Source organism: Schistocerca gregaria, chromosome 7, assembly GCF_023897955.1.
Source record: "Schistocerca gregaria isolate iqSchGreg1 chromosome 7, iqSchGreg1.2, whole genome shotgun sequence".
Taxonomy (NCBI): Eukaryota; Metazoa; Arthropoda; class Insecta; order Orthoptera; family Acrididae; genus Schistocerca; species Schistocerca gregaria.
The window spans coordinates 193,965,144-193,983,952 of NC_064926.1; the positions used below are offsets into that span (position 1 = coordinate 193,965,144).

At 39.0% G+C, this 18,809-nt stretch overlaps 1 protein-coding gene across 1 annotated transcript in view; it reads right to left on the reverse strand.

The window, feature by feature from the left end:
• The window catches only part of LOC126282046 (uncharacterized), a 92,441-nt gene that overhangs the window by 28,046 nt on the left and 45,586 nt on the right, over positions 1 to 18,809 (reverse strand). The window contains exon 4 of the mRNA XM_049981465.1: positions 2,423 to 2,579. Coding sequence (XP_049837422.1) covers positions 2,423 to 2,579 — 157 coding nt within the window. The remainder of the gene's footprint in view (positions 1 to 2,422; positions 2,580 to 18,809) is intronic.

Here is an 18,809-nt window from a genome sequence, read left to right on the forward strand (position 1 = left end):
AAACTTTGGAAGGACACTATTCCAAATGGTTTTTGAGATAGAACACATTTAATAGACATTTGTTTTTAGGCTAGTGGCATGCATGTGTGTGTCTTACCCAACCAACCTCTTTGATGTTTTATTCTACCCCAACCTATTTTGCTGCTGTCAACATCTTTACACGGGATGTCTTCTGCCACTTAACTAGCCCACAGAACATGCAACATGGCGTTCTGTGATTGAATTTTTTCCAAGCAATTGAGAGTCAATCAGCGAGAAGCATCGATTAACTGTGTTTGTACATGTGCTGGTTACAATGCTACACATCTACACTAATGAAGAATATGCAGATATTGTGTATATTATGGCTACTACAATGGTAGAGTTCCTGTTTACTGTCAGAGAATATTGTCGATGGTTTGCGACAAGTTGAATTCCTGATTGTAGAGTGTTTACCAGAGTTATCAGCACATTGTTTAAAACAGATATTCTTCGAAGTTTCCATTTTTCTTCTCAATGTTTAGTTCAACAACCTGTGCATGAACTGCAATACACTGTCGAAACAGTGTAGCGTAGTTCTACTACGAGCATGTGGCGATGTTCTGCAAATAGCGATGTTCCATGTACACATGTATGGTGAACATCACATAAAAAAAAAAAATAAAAAAAATACTGGACACAGAATGGAATCAACAACACACATAATAATCATCAACGGACACAGAAAAATCAAAACGATACATTGGAAACCAACTTCCAAAATCATTTTTGATCATATTTGGTGCTGCATGATTGGCAACATAGTGATAGGTCCACCTATTTTAGAAGAGCAAAATAATGGGAAAGAGTTACTTGCATTTTTTGGAAAATTTATTTGTTGAAAAGCTTGAAGACATTGCTTTGGCCACTAGGACTTCCAGCCCAACCACGTTTTACCAGACTACACTTACCCTAATTGCTGGATTGATCACAGTAGGACAATTAATTGGCCACCAACATCATCAGACCTTATGTCATTAGATTTTTGTTTATGGGGCTTGATGAGGTCTGACGAGAACAAATGAAAAGTGAATGTGTGACACGAACTGGTCGGTTGCATCTTGGACACTGCTGCCCTCATTAGAGAAGAATGAACAGTGGCACTCAGACAAGCAACACAACTTGTTCTCCCATGAGTGCACAAGTGCAGTGAATTTGACGGTGGGATATTGAAACATACATTGTGGACTGTATAACAGCTGTAATGTGGTGTGTACAATAAAAAATTCTTATTTTGTAAAGTGCATGTTGTAAGGTTTATTAACTGTTGTACATGTGTAAACTTGATAATGTACTGAATAACATAGAAAAAAAAATAACAATGAACATTAAATGTGCTCTATTTTGGAAACCATTTGGAGTAGAGCATATGTCCGTATGAGGTTTTTTGCTTCACATGATCTCTCCTGACACATCCAAGAATATTGACAATTTCTCCTGTATTCTGTATATTACTATCTAGGGGGATTTAGTATGGCTAAAATCAAATTTTTATTTGGTGCACAGAATTGTAGATCACTTTATACATTGACAAGTGCAATATAATGAGAAAAATTCATAAGTATCTGATAACAATGATAGTGAAAAACATTTCTATACTGTGACAGCAAGTAAGTTTATGGGGAGAACTTTATAAAGCACTATAAGATTTATGAACACAACAGTAAGTTTTATTGTAGTTGGGATGCTTCCCATTTCCCATTACTTAGCCTCAAAAAGAACAACCTACAGTACTGCAAATAGCAGCATTTCAAAAATAAAACAACAAAATATAATATTCCCACGTTTTGGCAGAACTTGTTCCTTCTGCAGGGAGGGACAAAGGATTCATTGAGGAAGACTGAAAAAGTAGCACTGATCACTCAGGCATTCAGTTAATAAGGCTCCATCTGTTGTGAGGGGGGAGGGAGGTACAGAAAAAGGCATAAGAGAGCATAGGAGACACTAAACACTGTACTGGCTCCAATTCAGAGATGATAAATGGGATAGAGTCAGAATTAAAAATAAATTCAGAGAGGAAGCAAAACAGAGAAATGGAAAGAATAATTAATTAAGGAATAGAAAGGAAGTGGGAGGTGAAAATAAATGCATTCTAACAACCACCAGATATTACAAAAGAGGGTGGAGGTGCACTTTACTGGCAAAATTGTTGTCAGATTCACCTTTTTTGTACCTGCAATTTTTTCAGGAACACATGGAATGCAATTTGATGTGTTTATTGCAAAGGAAAAAAATATATTCAAATTGTGATCCACATGCTGTTTAAAACAAGTGGCCATCACAGGGAAAAGTTGAAAAAACAGTTGAACCTATTTCAATCAGTACCCAGCAATCTTTATGGCATCATACACTAAAACTCATTATTGTCTATACCATTATCTGATAATCAGCAATTTGCACTAACCTTATACCTCCAGATACTGATGGCACACACTGGTAGCTGTTGAAATGCAACTGTTGCTATCAACAATGGTGGCTCCTTGTCAAATTCTAAAGAGCAAATTTTCCACAATGAAACAATATCATCCAATGACAGTACTGCAAACATTTCCTTGTAAGATCTGTGAAAGAAAAAAAGATTGCCATTCAATGGAAAAAAAGACAAAAGACCTTCTATAATACATGTGTATCATCGAAGATGTGCATTTCTTACTTAGGTGAAAAAAAGCATAATGTAAATGAGAAGCTTACACATAATAACATTTTAAATATAAATATGATTTGCCATAAAGTAAGTTATCAGAATGAAAAAAAAAAGAAAAAAAAAATTGCTTCAAAGTGGGAATAACAAAGAGCAGGCAATGGAGCTACATGTAAAACAAGGGAAAGGCTATCATTCACCAATAGTGGACCGATGTGTTTCTATGTGCCACACATCAGTCGGTTGTGGGTGAGTGGTTGTCTTTCCTTTATTTTACATATTATTCTATGAAGGAATTTTCATTTTTAGTAGACAATGGACTTATGTACCCACTGTAAAAAATAGAGGAAAAGTAGTGAACTCAACAATATATGGAGTTACATCCGTCACTGACAACTGACTCTTGAAATGAAATGCTGCAAACTGACTTTTGTAGGGTATTTGTCACATATATACAACACACATATTTTATTAATACTGAGCAGATGACAACACCATGAGATCTGCAGAAATGGCATAATTTTGCTGTACCCTGAGATTGCCTTGTGGTGTGGACTTCATTTGCAAACAGAAATTCCTGAAACACTTGATGGACATTGTAGATATCCTCTCATCTTGAAAGGCACTAATGGGAATAATTTTCATGTTACCATGTGCCTGGAGCCTCCTGAATTAATGGGATGCACTCCAGGTGATTACTTAGGTCACCAGTAATTTTCATGGCAGTGGACTTGTTACAAGAGGTAACAATCTTCTTTAAAATCTTCTTATCTCTATCAGTAAGTTTACCATTCTTCCAGTGCCATATTCAATCAAGTTTTCCTACAATGTAGCGTAGTATCTTTTCAATAGCAAAGATTACATAGCCAACAGTGAGATGTACAAAATTACCTGTACTTATTGTGAAAAGTTTTGTATTGCTCAATCAGGCAGAGACATAGCAACTAGCTGAGCTGAACATGAACACAGCTCGAGATAGCAAAATTCAGTTTGCTAAGCATTCGCTGAGTAACAAAACTTAATCTCACGTTTTTACAGTTTGTTCCCTTTATATTTATTTACTAATTAACTTTAACATTTGTAATTGCATTGCCACTGCAGTGCCCAAGATTACATTTACTCTGTTTCATTCCTCAATCTTAATGTGTAACATGTTTTTAAAGATTTTCAAGAATATTGTACCTTCTTTGACGACAACTGCAGGTTAAAATCTGATGATGGCCTTGTAAGCCAGATAGAAAGCAACAAAGTAAAATAAAAATGAGAGTATTGTAGTCAGCCCCTACAATCACCAACATTACCCCATGTCCTGTGGGTTGTCTGATTGACTGATTGATTGATTTTTTATAGGTTCATTTTATCATACACCATAAATTGTACAAATGATATTAGACAGGCCAAAGAAAAATTACAGTAATACATAATACTAGCAAATAGGATGCAAATTAAAATTAGGTACTTATTCTTACAATTTAGAAAAATAACTTTTTTGTTACATATTCGGAAATTGTTTTACAAAATAGAAACAGTGCTTTATTAGAAATGCCTTTAGTTTAATTTTAATTATTGGACAGTTAGTAATTTTTATTTCCTCTAGTATCTTATTGTGTAGTATGATATCAATGTTAACTATGCTCCTCTGATAGGCTGTTGTTCTGTGATATTATTATTGTATATCTGATTTCCCTCTGATACAATAGTTGTGCACATATTTGTTCTGTAGTAGTTTGCGTGTTTTCAACAGGTAGTCTCTAGTGAACAAGATAGTTTCATAAGTGAATAAGCTCAGAACATTCAAAATACCCTGCTCAGCAAAACGAGATTTACATAACCCTATCTTTTTGAGGCCACAAATTATTCTTAGATCCCTTTTTTGCATTCTAAAAACCTTTTTTTACTGTGAGTTGAGTGTCCCCAGATAATGGTTCCATGTCAAAACAGTGAGTGGAACTGCACATAGTATGCCTGCAGTACTATCATTTTGCTTGTTGTCGACTTTATTATTCTTAGACCAGAACACATGGATGAGAGTTTCCTAGACAAGTTACTTATTTGTGTGTCCCACTTTAAGTCTTGCTGAACCCACAAACCCAAAAATTTTGTGACACTTTTATTTTCTAGAGCATCATTTTTTAATCATGCTCGAATAGATATTTCATTAGATGGAGGAAATAACTGAAAGTTGAGACATACAGTTTTTTTCAGTATTTACAATGGGTTTGTTTTTGGTGAACCACTCAGAAAGTATTTTCATAGAACTTTCTGCTGTTGACTGCAAGGTTTCTGGGCTGGATCGAGTAAGCAATATGCTGGTCTCATCAGCAAATATGAGTAGGATAATTTTTTGGGAACTCATATACTCAACAAACTCGTCCACATAAATCAAGAAGAGTAGTGGATGTAAGACTGAGCCTTGCAGTATGCCATATTTTGTCAGTAATTGGCTGCAAAGGAAGCGGTTGTTTCTTGTTTTATTCTTAGGCTTCAATTCATACTGAATTGCCAAAGGCTCCAGTTTCCTGCACAACTGTGAGTACACCACTGACAGTGGCATGATGATTGTGGAACTATTTTGCCAAAGGCTCCAGTTTCCCATGCAACTTTGTGGACACCACTGACAGTGGTGTCATGATGATTGTGGAACTATTCTCTCAATCTGCAATCACGTGTCTACACATATCTGCACGCACACCATCCATGGAAGTGCTGTGAGCACAGTTACATGATTACGCACAGATCAGTCTGCCTGCCTTTATAAGCCATTCCGAGGCCACTGACAAGCAGATGATTCTGCCACTCTGGGCAATTACACTGATCATTTGCGGTCCACCAGTCAGAGCTTCATGATCCATATTGCTGATCCTTCAATATCGACAGATCCTTGGGGGACCAGAGTTACTCGAGCCATCACTCTGAACCTTGCCAACATCGGCGCCAGCTTGTCACCTCTGCATCAGCATACCCCATCAGCATCATTTACATCCCAGGCAGAATTGGTGCTCGAGTGCTGCCTTCCAGCTGCCATTCGTGCCTGTATCGCCCAGAGCAACACCTCCCACACTCGCACCACCACATCCGAGGTGGTTGCCGCTGATCAAGAGCTGCTTCGTCAACAGCTACCAATACCTGCCAATGCTACTGCTGCCTCATCAAGCTACCAATGCTGTCATTCTCACCGCGTAACATTTGTGCACCTCTCACTGCAGCGACAATCATTGCCGTGCCCTGCCGAGCTTCGCTGGATGCCAGCTGTGTCTTCATTACAGCAGCATACTGGCACCAGACCAGATCCAGGAGAGCCTTCAACATTGTGATGCCGTATGTTGTGTTATTGTTAACCTTGTGTAATAAACCATTGCATATGTCATTGGGACTTGGTGTTTACTTCCTGCACTCTTGCCAAAGTGCAAGGCCGCAAAAGACAGAAATTGTAATTCATGCATGAAATGACCTTCTTGTAGTCAAAAAATTCTAACTTAGTGTAATTACTAAATACAAATTATTCAGAAAATTTCCTTGAATATACAAGAAAATGTCTTGCATATTTATCTGACAATTCAGCTCCAGTCCCAGAAGTGTCAACAGTCAGAGAGATGCCAAATATTTTTGATGATATAGCCAAATCTCAACTACTCCAGGAGTAGGAAGAAATTATTGGATTATGTTTCATGTTCACCCTCAGACCTGTTCAACACCCCTGAGTGTCCTCCTTATCCGTGGGATCTACAGAACATAATGAATGGATGAATGGCAGCCTGCTCTGACTGGTCCTTGATGATCTCGGGCTACCAGATGCTCACTTGAGGGCAGGTGTCATTCAACCACTGTGTTTTACTCCAGTTCTACATGATGTTATTATATAAATGTGTATAGTGCATTTCTTTGTAAATATTGCAAATACAAGTAAAATCCCTGTGATTGTGTTGTTATATTCAATAATATTCGGTAATAAATGTATAACTGAGTTGTAAAATTTATCAACAATGAAGACTCTTGTGAAAAATTTTTGGACTGTGCCATTCTAATGGTAAGGATAGTTTAGGCATTTGTCTAGTATTGCAAAATATCAAGTGGCAGTCAGCATCTCAGCTTTCAGAAGCTGCAATGTTTCAATAACAAACACACAGTGTGAGGTGTTGCTAGTGTTTCACAAGTGAACAGCATATGGGAAGGAGTCTGCAAAATTGTTTTATAATTTTGGAAAAGACCACTGAGTACGAGCTAACTGTGAAAAGTAAACCCCAACATGTTGGTCACAATTTGTTGCGGAGCCATACACACTGAAATCATTCAGCAGTAGCTGTAAGTTACCTACTTTTAATACAAGCAGATAAAATTCTAATCCACTGAATGGCTCAATTTACTGATTTCATTTTCATAAATTTGTCTTGCTATCTGTGTAAGAGGATCTTAACAGCATCCTACGGTCAGTCACAGTATCGCGAAAGTGCTAGTCCATGTAAAATACATGTGAATCCTATTATTGAAACAACTAATAGCCAGCAAAATTCAGAACTGTGAAAGGACTGCAGTGAATTAATTATTTAACTAATTGCCACACACTGAACATGTTAAAATGATCGGTATCTTGGCATTTCCAAAGGCACTGTAAACAATAAGATTTATTATTTATTATGCATAATTAACTTACATACTATGACAATGAACTTTGTACTCATTTTCGTATCAACTGTAGCACCAGAACAGACATCTCTGCTCTTAAAGTCGCCTACATACATACTCTGCAAACCGTCATATGGCACATTGCAGGAGTACTTTCTACCACTACTAGTCATCCTCTTTTCAGTTTCACTCATAATCAGGGAGACAAATGTCTGCCTATATGCTTCCATACAAGCCCCATTTTCTCTTATCTTGTCTCCAAATTCCTTACGTAAAATGTACACTGATCAACCAGAACATTATGACCACTTACAGGGCAACACACTGTAGCATAGTTGGTCACTGGAGGGAGTTGGCAGCACACCTGCACACATAAGTTGCCTAGTATAGATTCCGGGGAAGGGGCCGATGAGCTCTGACGCCATGTTCAATCCCAGATGTATTTGTTCAGGTCCAGATCTGGTGAGCTGGGGGCCACCACATAACTGGAACTCACCACTGTGTTCCTCAAACCACTCCATCACTCTCCTGGCCTTGTGACATGGCACATTATCTTGCCGAAAAATGCCACTGCCATTAGGAAATGTGATCGTCATGAAGGGGTGTATGTGGTCCGCAACCAGTCTACGATAATTCTTGGCCATCACGGTGCCTTGCACAAGGCCCACTGGACCCATGGATGCCCATGAGAATGTTCCCCACAGTATAATGGAGCTGCCACCAGCTTGTCTCTGTCTCGCAGTATAGGTGTCAACGAGCTTTTCCGCTGGAAGATGACAGATTCGTGACCTCCCATCGGCACGCTGAAGAAGGTATTGGGATTCATCTGCTATCTTTGATTCATCACACCAACTAGAGACTCTGTCTAAGTCACTGCATACCCTCCTACACTCAGTCAATGACAACACATTCTTGTACACTACAGCATCATCAGAAAACAGTTGCAGATTGCTGTCCCCCTGTCCACCAGATTATTTACATATATACAGAACATGGACGATGCTGTCACACCTCCCTGAGGCACTCCCGATATATCCTTGTCTCTGATGTACACCTGCTATCCAGAACAGCATACTGGTTTATATTACTGAAGAAGTCTTCAAGTTACTCACCTATTCTGTAAGCCACACCTTCCCTAAGAGTCTACAGTGGGGCATTGCATCAAATGCTTTCTGAAAATTTAAGAATAATGCCTCTACCTGTTGCCCTTCATCTATAGTCATCACGCTATTGTGGCAGGAAAGGCCAGGCTTCTTATGGACAGAAGCTTTTCCATTTCAAGAAAATTTATAATATTCAAACTTAGAATATGCTCAATAATTTTGCGGTAAATTATAGTGTTAAGGATACTGGACTGTGATACTATAGGTCCATTCTTTTACTCCTCTTACATGGAGGACTCCCCTATGATATCTCCCAATCTCTTTGCACTTTGCCCTAGGTGAGAGATTCACATTAAGTAAGGGGCCAGTGCTGTATAGTACTCACTGTATATATGAACTGGTGTTTCATCTGAACCTGGTGACTATTTGTTTTCAACTCCTTCACTTGCTTTTTGATATGCCAGGGAGGCCTATTTCTACGTCCTCCTTACAGGAGTCCATGTGACAGACAAACAATGGTATGTCTGTGCGATCTTATGTGTGCACCATTTTTTATACATGAAATTTAAAACTTCAGCTTTCATTTCACCGTCTTCTATTATCACACAAGTATGGATTACGAGTGACTTAATAGAAGCCTTTGATGCAATTACTGATTTTACATAGCACCAGAATTTTCTTAGGTTCTGGACGAGATCTTTTGCTCATGTATGACAGTGGATGTTGTTGTATGCTTCACACATCAATCTTTTTATAGGCACATAAATTTCTAAAACTTTTGCCTATTGACATTCCAATGTTTGTTTTTGAACAGAGAGTGCAACAATCTGTTTCCTTAGCAGTACTCTGCAATTCACATTTAAGTGCTTGGGAGAGGGTTCATCGAACCACACTCATACTATCTCTCTACCATTCCACTCCCGAACAGCGCGCGGGAAAAACGAACACCTAAACCTTTCTGTTTGAGCTCTGATTTCTCTTATTTTATTTTAATGATCATTCCTACCTATGTAGGTTGGGCTCAACAAAATATTTTCGCATTTTGAAGAGAAAGTTGGTGACTGAAATTTCGTAAATAGATCTCGCCACGATGAAAAAGTCTTTGCTTTAATGACTTCCATCCCAACTCGTGTATCATATCTGCCACACTCTCTCCCCTATTACATGATAATACAAAACGAGCTGCCCTTTTTTGCACCCTTTCGATGTCCTCCGTCAATTCCACCTCGTAAGAATCCCAAACCGTGCAGCAATATTCTAACAGAGGCCGAACTTGCTTCTTGATACCAGGGAGGCCTATTTCTACGTCCTCCTTATGGGAGTCCATGTGACAGACAAACAACAGTATGTCTCTTTAGTGGACTTGTTGCATCTTCTAAGTGTCCCGCCAATGAAACGCAACCTTTGGCTCGCCTTTCCCACAATATTATCTATGTGGTCTTTCCAACTGAAGTTGTTCGTAATTTTAACACCCAGGTACTTAGTTGAATTGACAGCCTTGAGAATTTTACTATTTATTGAGTAATCGAATTCCAGCGGATTTCTTTTGGAACTCATGTGGATCACGTCACACTTTTCGTTATTTAGCATCAACTGACACCTGCCACACCATAAAAACTTTCCTAGGCTTCATGATGGATTATTAAATTTAATAACAATTATTATTATGATAACATAATGATCACTCATCCAAGTATCTACATGGACACTGCTTATAAAGTTAGGCATGTTGTAGCTACAAGTTCTAAAATATTTCCATTGTATGTGGGCTGTCAAACTAGCTGTTCAAGACAGAACTATTTTCAGAACTATTTCAAAAGTTGTCTGTCTGTACCATCAGCAATGAATCCATAGATGTCCCATCTATGACTGGTAGGTTAAAGTCACCTCAAACTAATATTGTGCGGTTGGGGTATTTCTATCCTACTGTGTGTAGATGCCTTTTCAGTGATTCTACAACTGTTAGGCACTGGTAAAAGCATCTGATGATGAACTTGACTTCATCTAGTCCATTCACTTGCAGCCAGATAACTTCACAGTAAGTCCCAATTTCAACCTGTACAGGCACAATATTTTTGTCAATTGCAATGAAAATGTCCACTCCTATGACGTCTAACCTCTCTTTCAGAGATTTCCATTACAGATTTTATCGAGCTATTGGTCCTGAAAACAATTTTAGCACAACAGATTGGGTGCAGCATGGCAATTTCAGGAACTTTGTTATAAATGATTTGGCAATTTAATGTTTAAATTTTGACATTTTAAGTATCCTGAATCATGAAAGGGGGTTGTATACATGGAAGAACCCTGGAGATACTAAAAGGTATCAGATAGATTATATAATGGTTTAAGACAGAGATTGAGGAACCAGGTTTTAAATTGTAAGACATTTCCAGGGGCAGATGTGGACTCTGACCACAATCTATTGGTGACACTTATGCTCAGTACACCAGTCCTCAACAGCCCTGATAGTCTGACCAATACACAACAAGCCACAACTATAAGGAATACAGCAGACACAACTTATCACAAACCAAGATCACCCTTCTTAGAACCTAAAAGGCCCATGATCTTAGATGGTGGTCGAAAAACACATCGTATTTCCATAAAATTTGACCAGTCCTGTTATAAATGCACCCTGCATGAGACAAAAAGGCTGTACCACCTCTATATTATCATAACTCACTTGGTGCATAATTGGTCGATAATGCAGTGCACATGTGATTTGTCTCTCACCATGTACTACCAACCTTCCTCATGGCCAACACATCAAGTAAGGGAAGACATCCATCATTTTCCACCTCCATCATGGAAACAAATATTTGGATGGATTGACTTCAAGAGTTCCAAAAAGTTGCTCAGATTCTCACTGCCATGAGGCCAAACAACAAAAGTATCACCTACTTATCTGGAAAAACATGCAGGTTTCAAAGCTACCCACTACAGGCATGTACCTCACAGTCTTCCTTTAAAAAATTGGCAATAATAGGTGACAACAGACTGTCCATCACAACTCCATCTGTCTGCTCGTATTAGTCATTAGATAAAAAGTATGTGGACGTCAACACATGTCAAAATAGGTTTCTTAATTCAACACCAAACCTAACCTCAATCAACCATGACAAATCATACAGAGGAGCACAAGTGAAGAGAGAACCACATTGAAACTTATTAGAATCTCAGACTCATTGAAACACACTCCTTCTTATCAATGCAAGGTATCTGCTGAGTTCTCAAGAAGATGCTCACACCGATCCAGATCTACTACTTGACTCAACAGAGTACCATGACATTTTGCTACGTGATATGTCGGAGCACCAGTGTTACTCACAATGGGACAAAGAAGAACCCCTTCCTTGAGGACAATAGGAAGGTCATATAACTTATGGTGAACAGGGCAATAACAACTACGGTGCTTGAAAGTCTTTCATGACAATGAACTTTTCTTCAAGAAACTGTTAGTCTTTTCCTTAATACTTTTTGTAGGGTCAACACCAATCCTGAGATATGCTGAATCACACAGTACAACACAATGGTAGCATCACCTTTGTCTACAGGTAAAATAACAATATATGTATAAACTTGTGAACATAAACTAGTCCTCTCAGCTGCTGTGATACTAATCTTGAGTGGACATTCCCCAGTCAACATGTGACGTGCCTCCCTCTTAGCATTATCTGCAACATCAGAAGTTAGTTAAAAAATAGCCAGCTCAACAGAATTAATAAAATCAACCACTGCTGAACACTTGGCTGTCAGTGCCAAATTTAAACCTCTCCTGACATGTATAAAGCTGTGGCACCAAAAGCTTTCTGAGAGAGATTTATAGCAAGACATTTTATTAGACTCAAAACCGTGTTAACATCCAAACTTCGCTCAAGTAAGAGCCAAAATATTTGAAGCAGTCATTAAATGAAGCTGAAACAATTCCAGAGAAACAAAATACAACTGTTGACAAGTGTAACGGATCCTATCACAAACAAGAGCTAGGCCAGCTTGTTGCTTGATGTGATTGACAAAATTTGAACCTTGCGTGGTTTGGTGTCTAATACTATATCTTGATGTCCTATGATGAAAATCTCATGGGGGAAGCTTTTGAAAACATAGTTTTATGTGTACTAGCGAAAGGTTTAAATTTTTCAACACGCACCCATGTTTTGGCCAGTGGTTGATTTTACGAGTTTGGTTGAACAGGTGGTCTTTAAACTACCTCCTGATGTTGCAGTAGAGGTTTGTTGACTGAGGCATGTTCACACAAGAGTAATACCACAGCAGCCGAGAGGGCTACTTTATGTTGATATAGATGTTGTTATTTTACCTGCAGAAAAAGGGGATGCTATCATTATTTTGGACAAGCAGGATTACACTCAAAAGACAGAGCATTTATGGTCTGATTCAGCATATTGCAGGATCAGTGCTGACTCCACAAAAAGTACTGAGAGAAAGACTAATAGCCTCTTGACAAAAAGTTCATTGTCACGGAAGACTTTCAAGGATTTTTAATTGTTACTGTGCTGTTCACCCTCAGTCATGTGGCCTTCCTATTGTCCTCAAGGAAGGGGGGGGGGGGGCGGTTCTTTGTCCCATTGTGAGTAACACTTATGCTCCGGCATATCACACAGCAAAATGCCTTGCTACTCTGTTGAGTCACATAGTAGCTTTATTTTGGTGTGAGCAACTTGTTAAGAACTCAGCAATTTCTTACGTTGATAAAGGGGAATGCATTTCAATGACTCAAATATTCTAATAAGTTTTGATGTGATGTCTCTCTTCGCTCATATTCCTCTGTATGATTTGTTATGGTTGATTGAGGATGGGTTTGGTGTTGAAGTAACAAACCTATTTTGACACGTGTTGACTTCCCACTTACTTTTTATCTAATGACTAATATGAGCGGACAGATGAAGTTGCGATTGACAGTCTGTTGTCACCAATTATTGCCAATTTTTTTAAGGGAGACTGTAGGAACATGCCTGAAGTGGGTAGCTTTGAACCTGCATGTTTTTCCAGATATGTAGTAATACTTTTGTTGTTTGGTCTCATGGCAGTGAGAATCTGAGCTACTTTTTAGAACTCTTGAATTCAATCCACCGAAATATTTGTTTCATGACAGAGGTGGAAAATGATGGTTGTCTTCCCTTCCTTTATGTGTTGGCCATGGTACATCGAGACAAGCCACATATACGAAACCTACTCATAAGGGCTTGTATCTGCAGGCTAGTAGCTGTCACCATCCAGATCAGCTTGAAGGGGTACTTCGTATCTTGGCTCACAGGACCCATGTCATCTCGAAGCCTAAGAGTTGTTAGCTGAATTGACCCACCTTGAGATCACTGCTCATCAGAATGATTATAGCAAGAGACAGACCAAATGTGCACTGTACTATTGGCCAATTATGTACCAGGTCAGTGAAGATAATAGAGAGGTGGTACAGCCTTTTTGTCTTAGTCAGGGAGCATTTCTAATAGAACTGGTCAGATTTTATGGAAATATGAGGTGAAATGTGCGTTTTGACCACCATATAAGAGCTTGGTCCTCTTAGGTTCCATAAAGGGTGATCCACCTGGTGGATTAGTGTCGAGGTCCGGTGTGCCACCACCAGTCTGTGGATGGGTTTTAAGGTGGTTTTCCATCTGCCTCAGTGAAAGCGGGCTGGTTTCCCTTATTCTGTTTCAGTTACACTATGTCGGCGATTGCTACGCAAACACTTTCTCCACGTACGCATACACCATAATTACTCTACCACACAAACATTTGGGTTTACACTCGTCTGGTGTACGATGTTCTCAGGGGACCCTGGGTTCGGTGTGGGGCAGTGGTGGGGTGAGTGGACTGCTGTGGCCTGTTGTGGGGTTGTGAACCACTGAGGGCTACAGCGGGAATGAAGCCTCTTCATCATTTCTTGGTCCCCAGTTCAATTCAATACAATACAATACGAGGGTGATATTGGTTAGTGTTAGGTGGTGTCTACTGTATTCCTCACAGTTGTGGCTTCTTGTATATTGGCCAGTCTATCAAGTCTGGGGAGGAATGGTGTACTAAATGCAAGTGTCACACATGAGTACAACAGCCGAGTGAATCTGCCACTGCAGAATACTGTTTTTGCACTGGTCCTCCTAAGGAATATAACATCACACAGTTTCTGACATGCACCTCCAGCTATTCGGATAGTGTTATTAAGGAAGCATTTGAAATTGAGTTAGCAAGTAACATTATAAATAGACATGGTGATTTTTGCTTAAACTCTGCAAAAAAAAAAAAAAAAGGGGACAGAATTAATGTTACCTCACCTAGCAATTATTAATTTCACTGTTGATAACTTCTGATGTTGGTCATTTTTGGTTTGTGTTATGGTGCTAATGTTTACAGTGTGCGTACGTGATATCTTTCCAAAATTTCTCTGCAAACTGAGGTTTTAAATTCCCTTGCACCCTCTTACTTGCAGCTGTTATGCCTTGAAAATGGCAAGGTATACATCTGTCAAAATATTGGTGGTTGTCAATAACATCACACAGCTGCATTCCCATAAGTTATTTGGACATTGTATCCATCGGGAAGTCTTACATTGTTGGTACACCTTCTTGAGATGAGAACCCAAGTTGGAATAGGACTGTAAAATTACTGTATGCATCTGTTAATTTTCAAAGCCTTCTAGTGAACTCTGTGCATACATAAAATCCTTTATTAGCTTGTAAAAATCATATTATGTAAAATGCTTGTAACAGAATGATAACAACAGCTTGACACAAAATACCATGCACCACTGCGGTCACCACTGTTGTTATAATACATGTTGCAATTTGCAGGTAAACCTTCAAATTCTGGCACAATTGTTGCTCTGATTTCTCTCAGACTCAATGAAATATAAATGGGTGAGGAAAGTAGTCAAAAGAGGGAAACATGATTGCACAAACCCAGGACACATTCAAAAACTGAGTGTACTCCATGGGAATATTTTGAGAGAAAGTAGGTTTTACGAGCACCTCTTGTTTGTTTGGATAAAGTGGTGGAGCAAACTGCAGCTGCTCTACAGATCAACGAATGATCAGTAATAAGAATTTTCAAGGAAAAGTTTGTGGAGGAAGAATGAGATGAGACTTCTAAATTTGCGATGCCTGGAAAAAAAGGGATGACTCGAGGGGAAGATCACCAAACTCGACTCTTTTCAAACAGATGCAATTTGTCATGAAATATATGCAAATGTTTCAAGGAAGGAGCATCTGACACTTAGAAAGTTATATACCACCCCTGTAGTGGCAGACCTGTTTCAAAGCAGTAAATCACCTTTGCTATGAGTTGTGACAAAGTCAAGATTCCACTGTAAATCCATTTCTTTCAGCAACATTTGAAAGCTTGGCACAGTCATTTTCTTGGCAAACTAGTAATGACAAATTCTGATGAAATTGTTTACCTTGATGAAACATAGGTGAATGCAGGACACGGTTTAAAAAACCAATGGACAACTGATGCCATCAGCAGCAGTACGGCAGCTGCAGGCAAGAATAATTGCAGTGCATACCAGAAAGTCAAAAAGTTTCATTTATAATTGCCTGTGGTTATCCAGTTCAAATAAGACCTCCAACTACCATGAAGAGAAGCAGTAGGGGAAATATTTTTGTCAAATGCTCTGAAGACTGTGTTTTGAAACATAATGAAAAACTCCATAAATGTTATGGATAACAAAGACCCTTCATCATTCAATTATACAAGATAAGGCTCCCAAAAGGTAAAGAGGTAAAAAGACATTGTTTGCTGGTCGGAGAAATGTAAAATGCAGTTTGACAGTAATTTGAAAAGTGCAGAATTATTAGAAACTGTGTCACAACAGAAGCCGAAGTATCCTTTTTACCTTGTGGATGAAATGGCAAAAAAATAAAGGCACAAAGTGCTCAGACTGCCTTCCTACCATTGTCATTTTAACGTAATAGAACTCATTTTGGCCTGGCTCAAATGCCATATTGGTACAGAGATTTAAAGAGTTATTTTGACTGAAAAAGGCAATTGAAAATGTGAGACCAGAAGACTCCCAAAAAAATAGTGAATTATGTGAAATGATTAATATAGCAAGCATGTAATAATGAAGGTATACTAAAACATTGTGTTGAAGACTTGATTATATTTGTCACTACGAGTAGGACACTGACGCTAACCCTGAGTCTCAATTAAGCAGCATTTCCTCACTGTCTGACTAGCATATAATGTACTTTAATGAACATCTTACTTCCATTAAATCTTGTGTTCATGAATTTATTTTGACCAATTCCTCGTTCATATTGTGAGACTAAGGAACACTGTTCAATTAGCTGCCAGCATCTCCTGATAGTAATTCAGACAGCACTTCAAGTATTTTTTCATTTCGTGTAGACATCATGGTGTTATTTCAGTGAGTGTAAAAGTTTTCAAGATATGCAGTAGAAAGAAGAAAACTTTTCCAGATGTAAAATTTCTCCTATCTCAATAACCAAAAACAGAATCAAAAGTAAGAAATAATTTTTGACATGCTTGGAGATGTTACTGAGAGTGACACTCTATTTGTATTTCAGGATTTTTATGTTATTTTTGTAGTAGATAGAGATTTTAAACTTCATGCTTCTTCAGAGTTAAATATCAACTCAAATGCATAACCATTTTCAGAACCTTGTGTATAGGTCTTTCAGAAATCATCAGGGAAAAAAATAAATAAATGCTGAGAGTTCAGTGGTTTTTTAGATATGAAGTGATATGAGCCCGCCATATGTGTCCTCTTACTTAGGTGTAGGATATTCGAATGGAGGTGCAAACGTGGGGTCATGTGGTGCGCTGAGGTGTTACTGAGACATCATTCAACCAACAGTCAATTGTTTCTTAGAGTTTCGCAGTCACTTGTCTTTTTCCCAGTGCAGCCTAGCAGTGGACATGCTGAGACCATGCTGTGCAAAAGTACAGGATAGTGCATCAATACCTGGCAAGGGATCAATCAGTCAGAGCAGCCCCTGGCGTTGTCCAGGTCAGTGTTGCAGCCTCATCTTAGGAGGGAACAGTGACTGACATGTCTCTGCAGCCTGGTATGGCTGTAGACATCTGTCTCACTGAGTGTAGCTAGGCATAGGCTCGACCCTATAAATCCATGTGCTCCTGTTGCTGGCTGTCGAGATGGTGTGTCGGTGGAAGACGCAACAGCGACACGGAGGCCAGCTCAAGAGGTGGTCCCAACACACAGCTGGTAAGGAAGTACTTGGACTGCCCAGGGTCTGGCACTCACCTTCAGGTCACTACAGGTGTGACGAACAAAAATGCAGCTCACAGAGTTGAAGTTCCTTCCACAGCTGGAGGGCTGCAGGCTTGTTTCAGTAAATTCTATGCTGGCAGTGGCTGGTAACACTTTGACATATTCATGGAGACATCCTGTAACCAGTGGAGGTGGCCTTCCATTGGTAACAGTGATGCAGATGGAATGGCACCACTCTGAGCATGAGTGGAAGGAAGGCAAAGGTCTTATAGCTGTAGATGACATGATGCACCAACACAGATGACTAAATACGCTCTTATTTTCCCAATGTGCCGGTGTTTTTTGTTGGCTTATTGCTTAGCTTCAGAGCATTTTTTGTGCAAAGTTTGCAACCCGAAGGGTATTCTTGCATCATCCCTTGTATAGTTACCACACATTGCCCTGTTGACAGAATAGGTTTGCGTATGCTCTGCATTTTTTGTCAAGATGCTGAATCAGGTGTTCCTGATGCTCCCTCCCTCCAGTCTGAGACAATGAGCTCCCTGCTTGTTTGTACTTTGCTTCTTTTGAGTGTTGACATGGTTACACAGTTGTTGTGCACTTGACGGGCATGCGCCACTTAGCATTGTCCAAGTCAGTTTCAACAAAATTTTATTTCTCACTTAATTACTATTCTGTTGTGTAACATTCCCCCACTCCTTTACAAAATTTGGCTCGAATTTTTACACTTTACCAACTAATACACATTTTCCATTAATTCACCCTTCTTGGGGTATCTCCCTTTCTAAATTGAAGCTAATTTCACAAATCATAATCCCCTTCAGATATTACACTAATTCCTAGTCATATTTTATGGCTTCTGTCTTTGCCTGCCTGGAGGATTTTTAGCCAACTGTTTTAATACATCATCTGGGACTATGTATTTGAAATGAAAGTTTCCCCTGTGTTCACTCAAAACACCCAGTCTTAAAACTAAGTTTACACAGAAACTACTTCTAGTACTACCAGTTACAACATATTGGTTGGTAGCTCCACTTACCTCTCTAACGTTACAGCTATTCACAGATTGACTAAACATTGCAATGCCTTTCTTCCTTATACCTTTCCTTTTCAAAACGAACTTCATTGTGCTCTTGGCACTTTACTGTGTTCTATGCATCTTAATGATGCCATACTCATTTTAAGTGAGTCTTCTTTCATGATAATAGAACCTTGC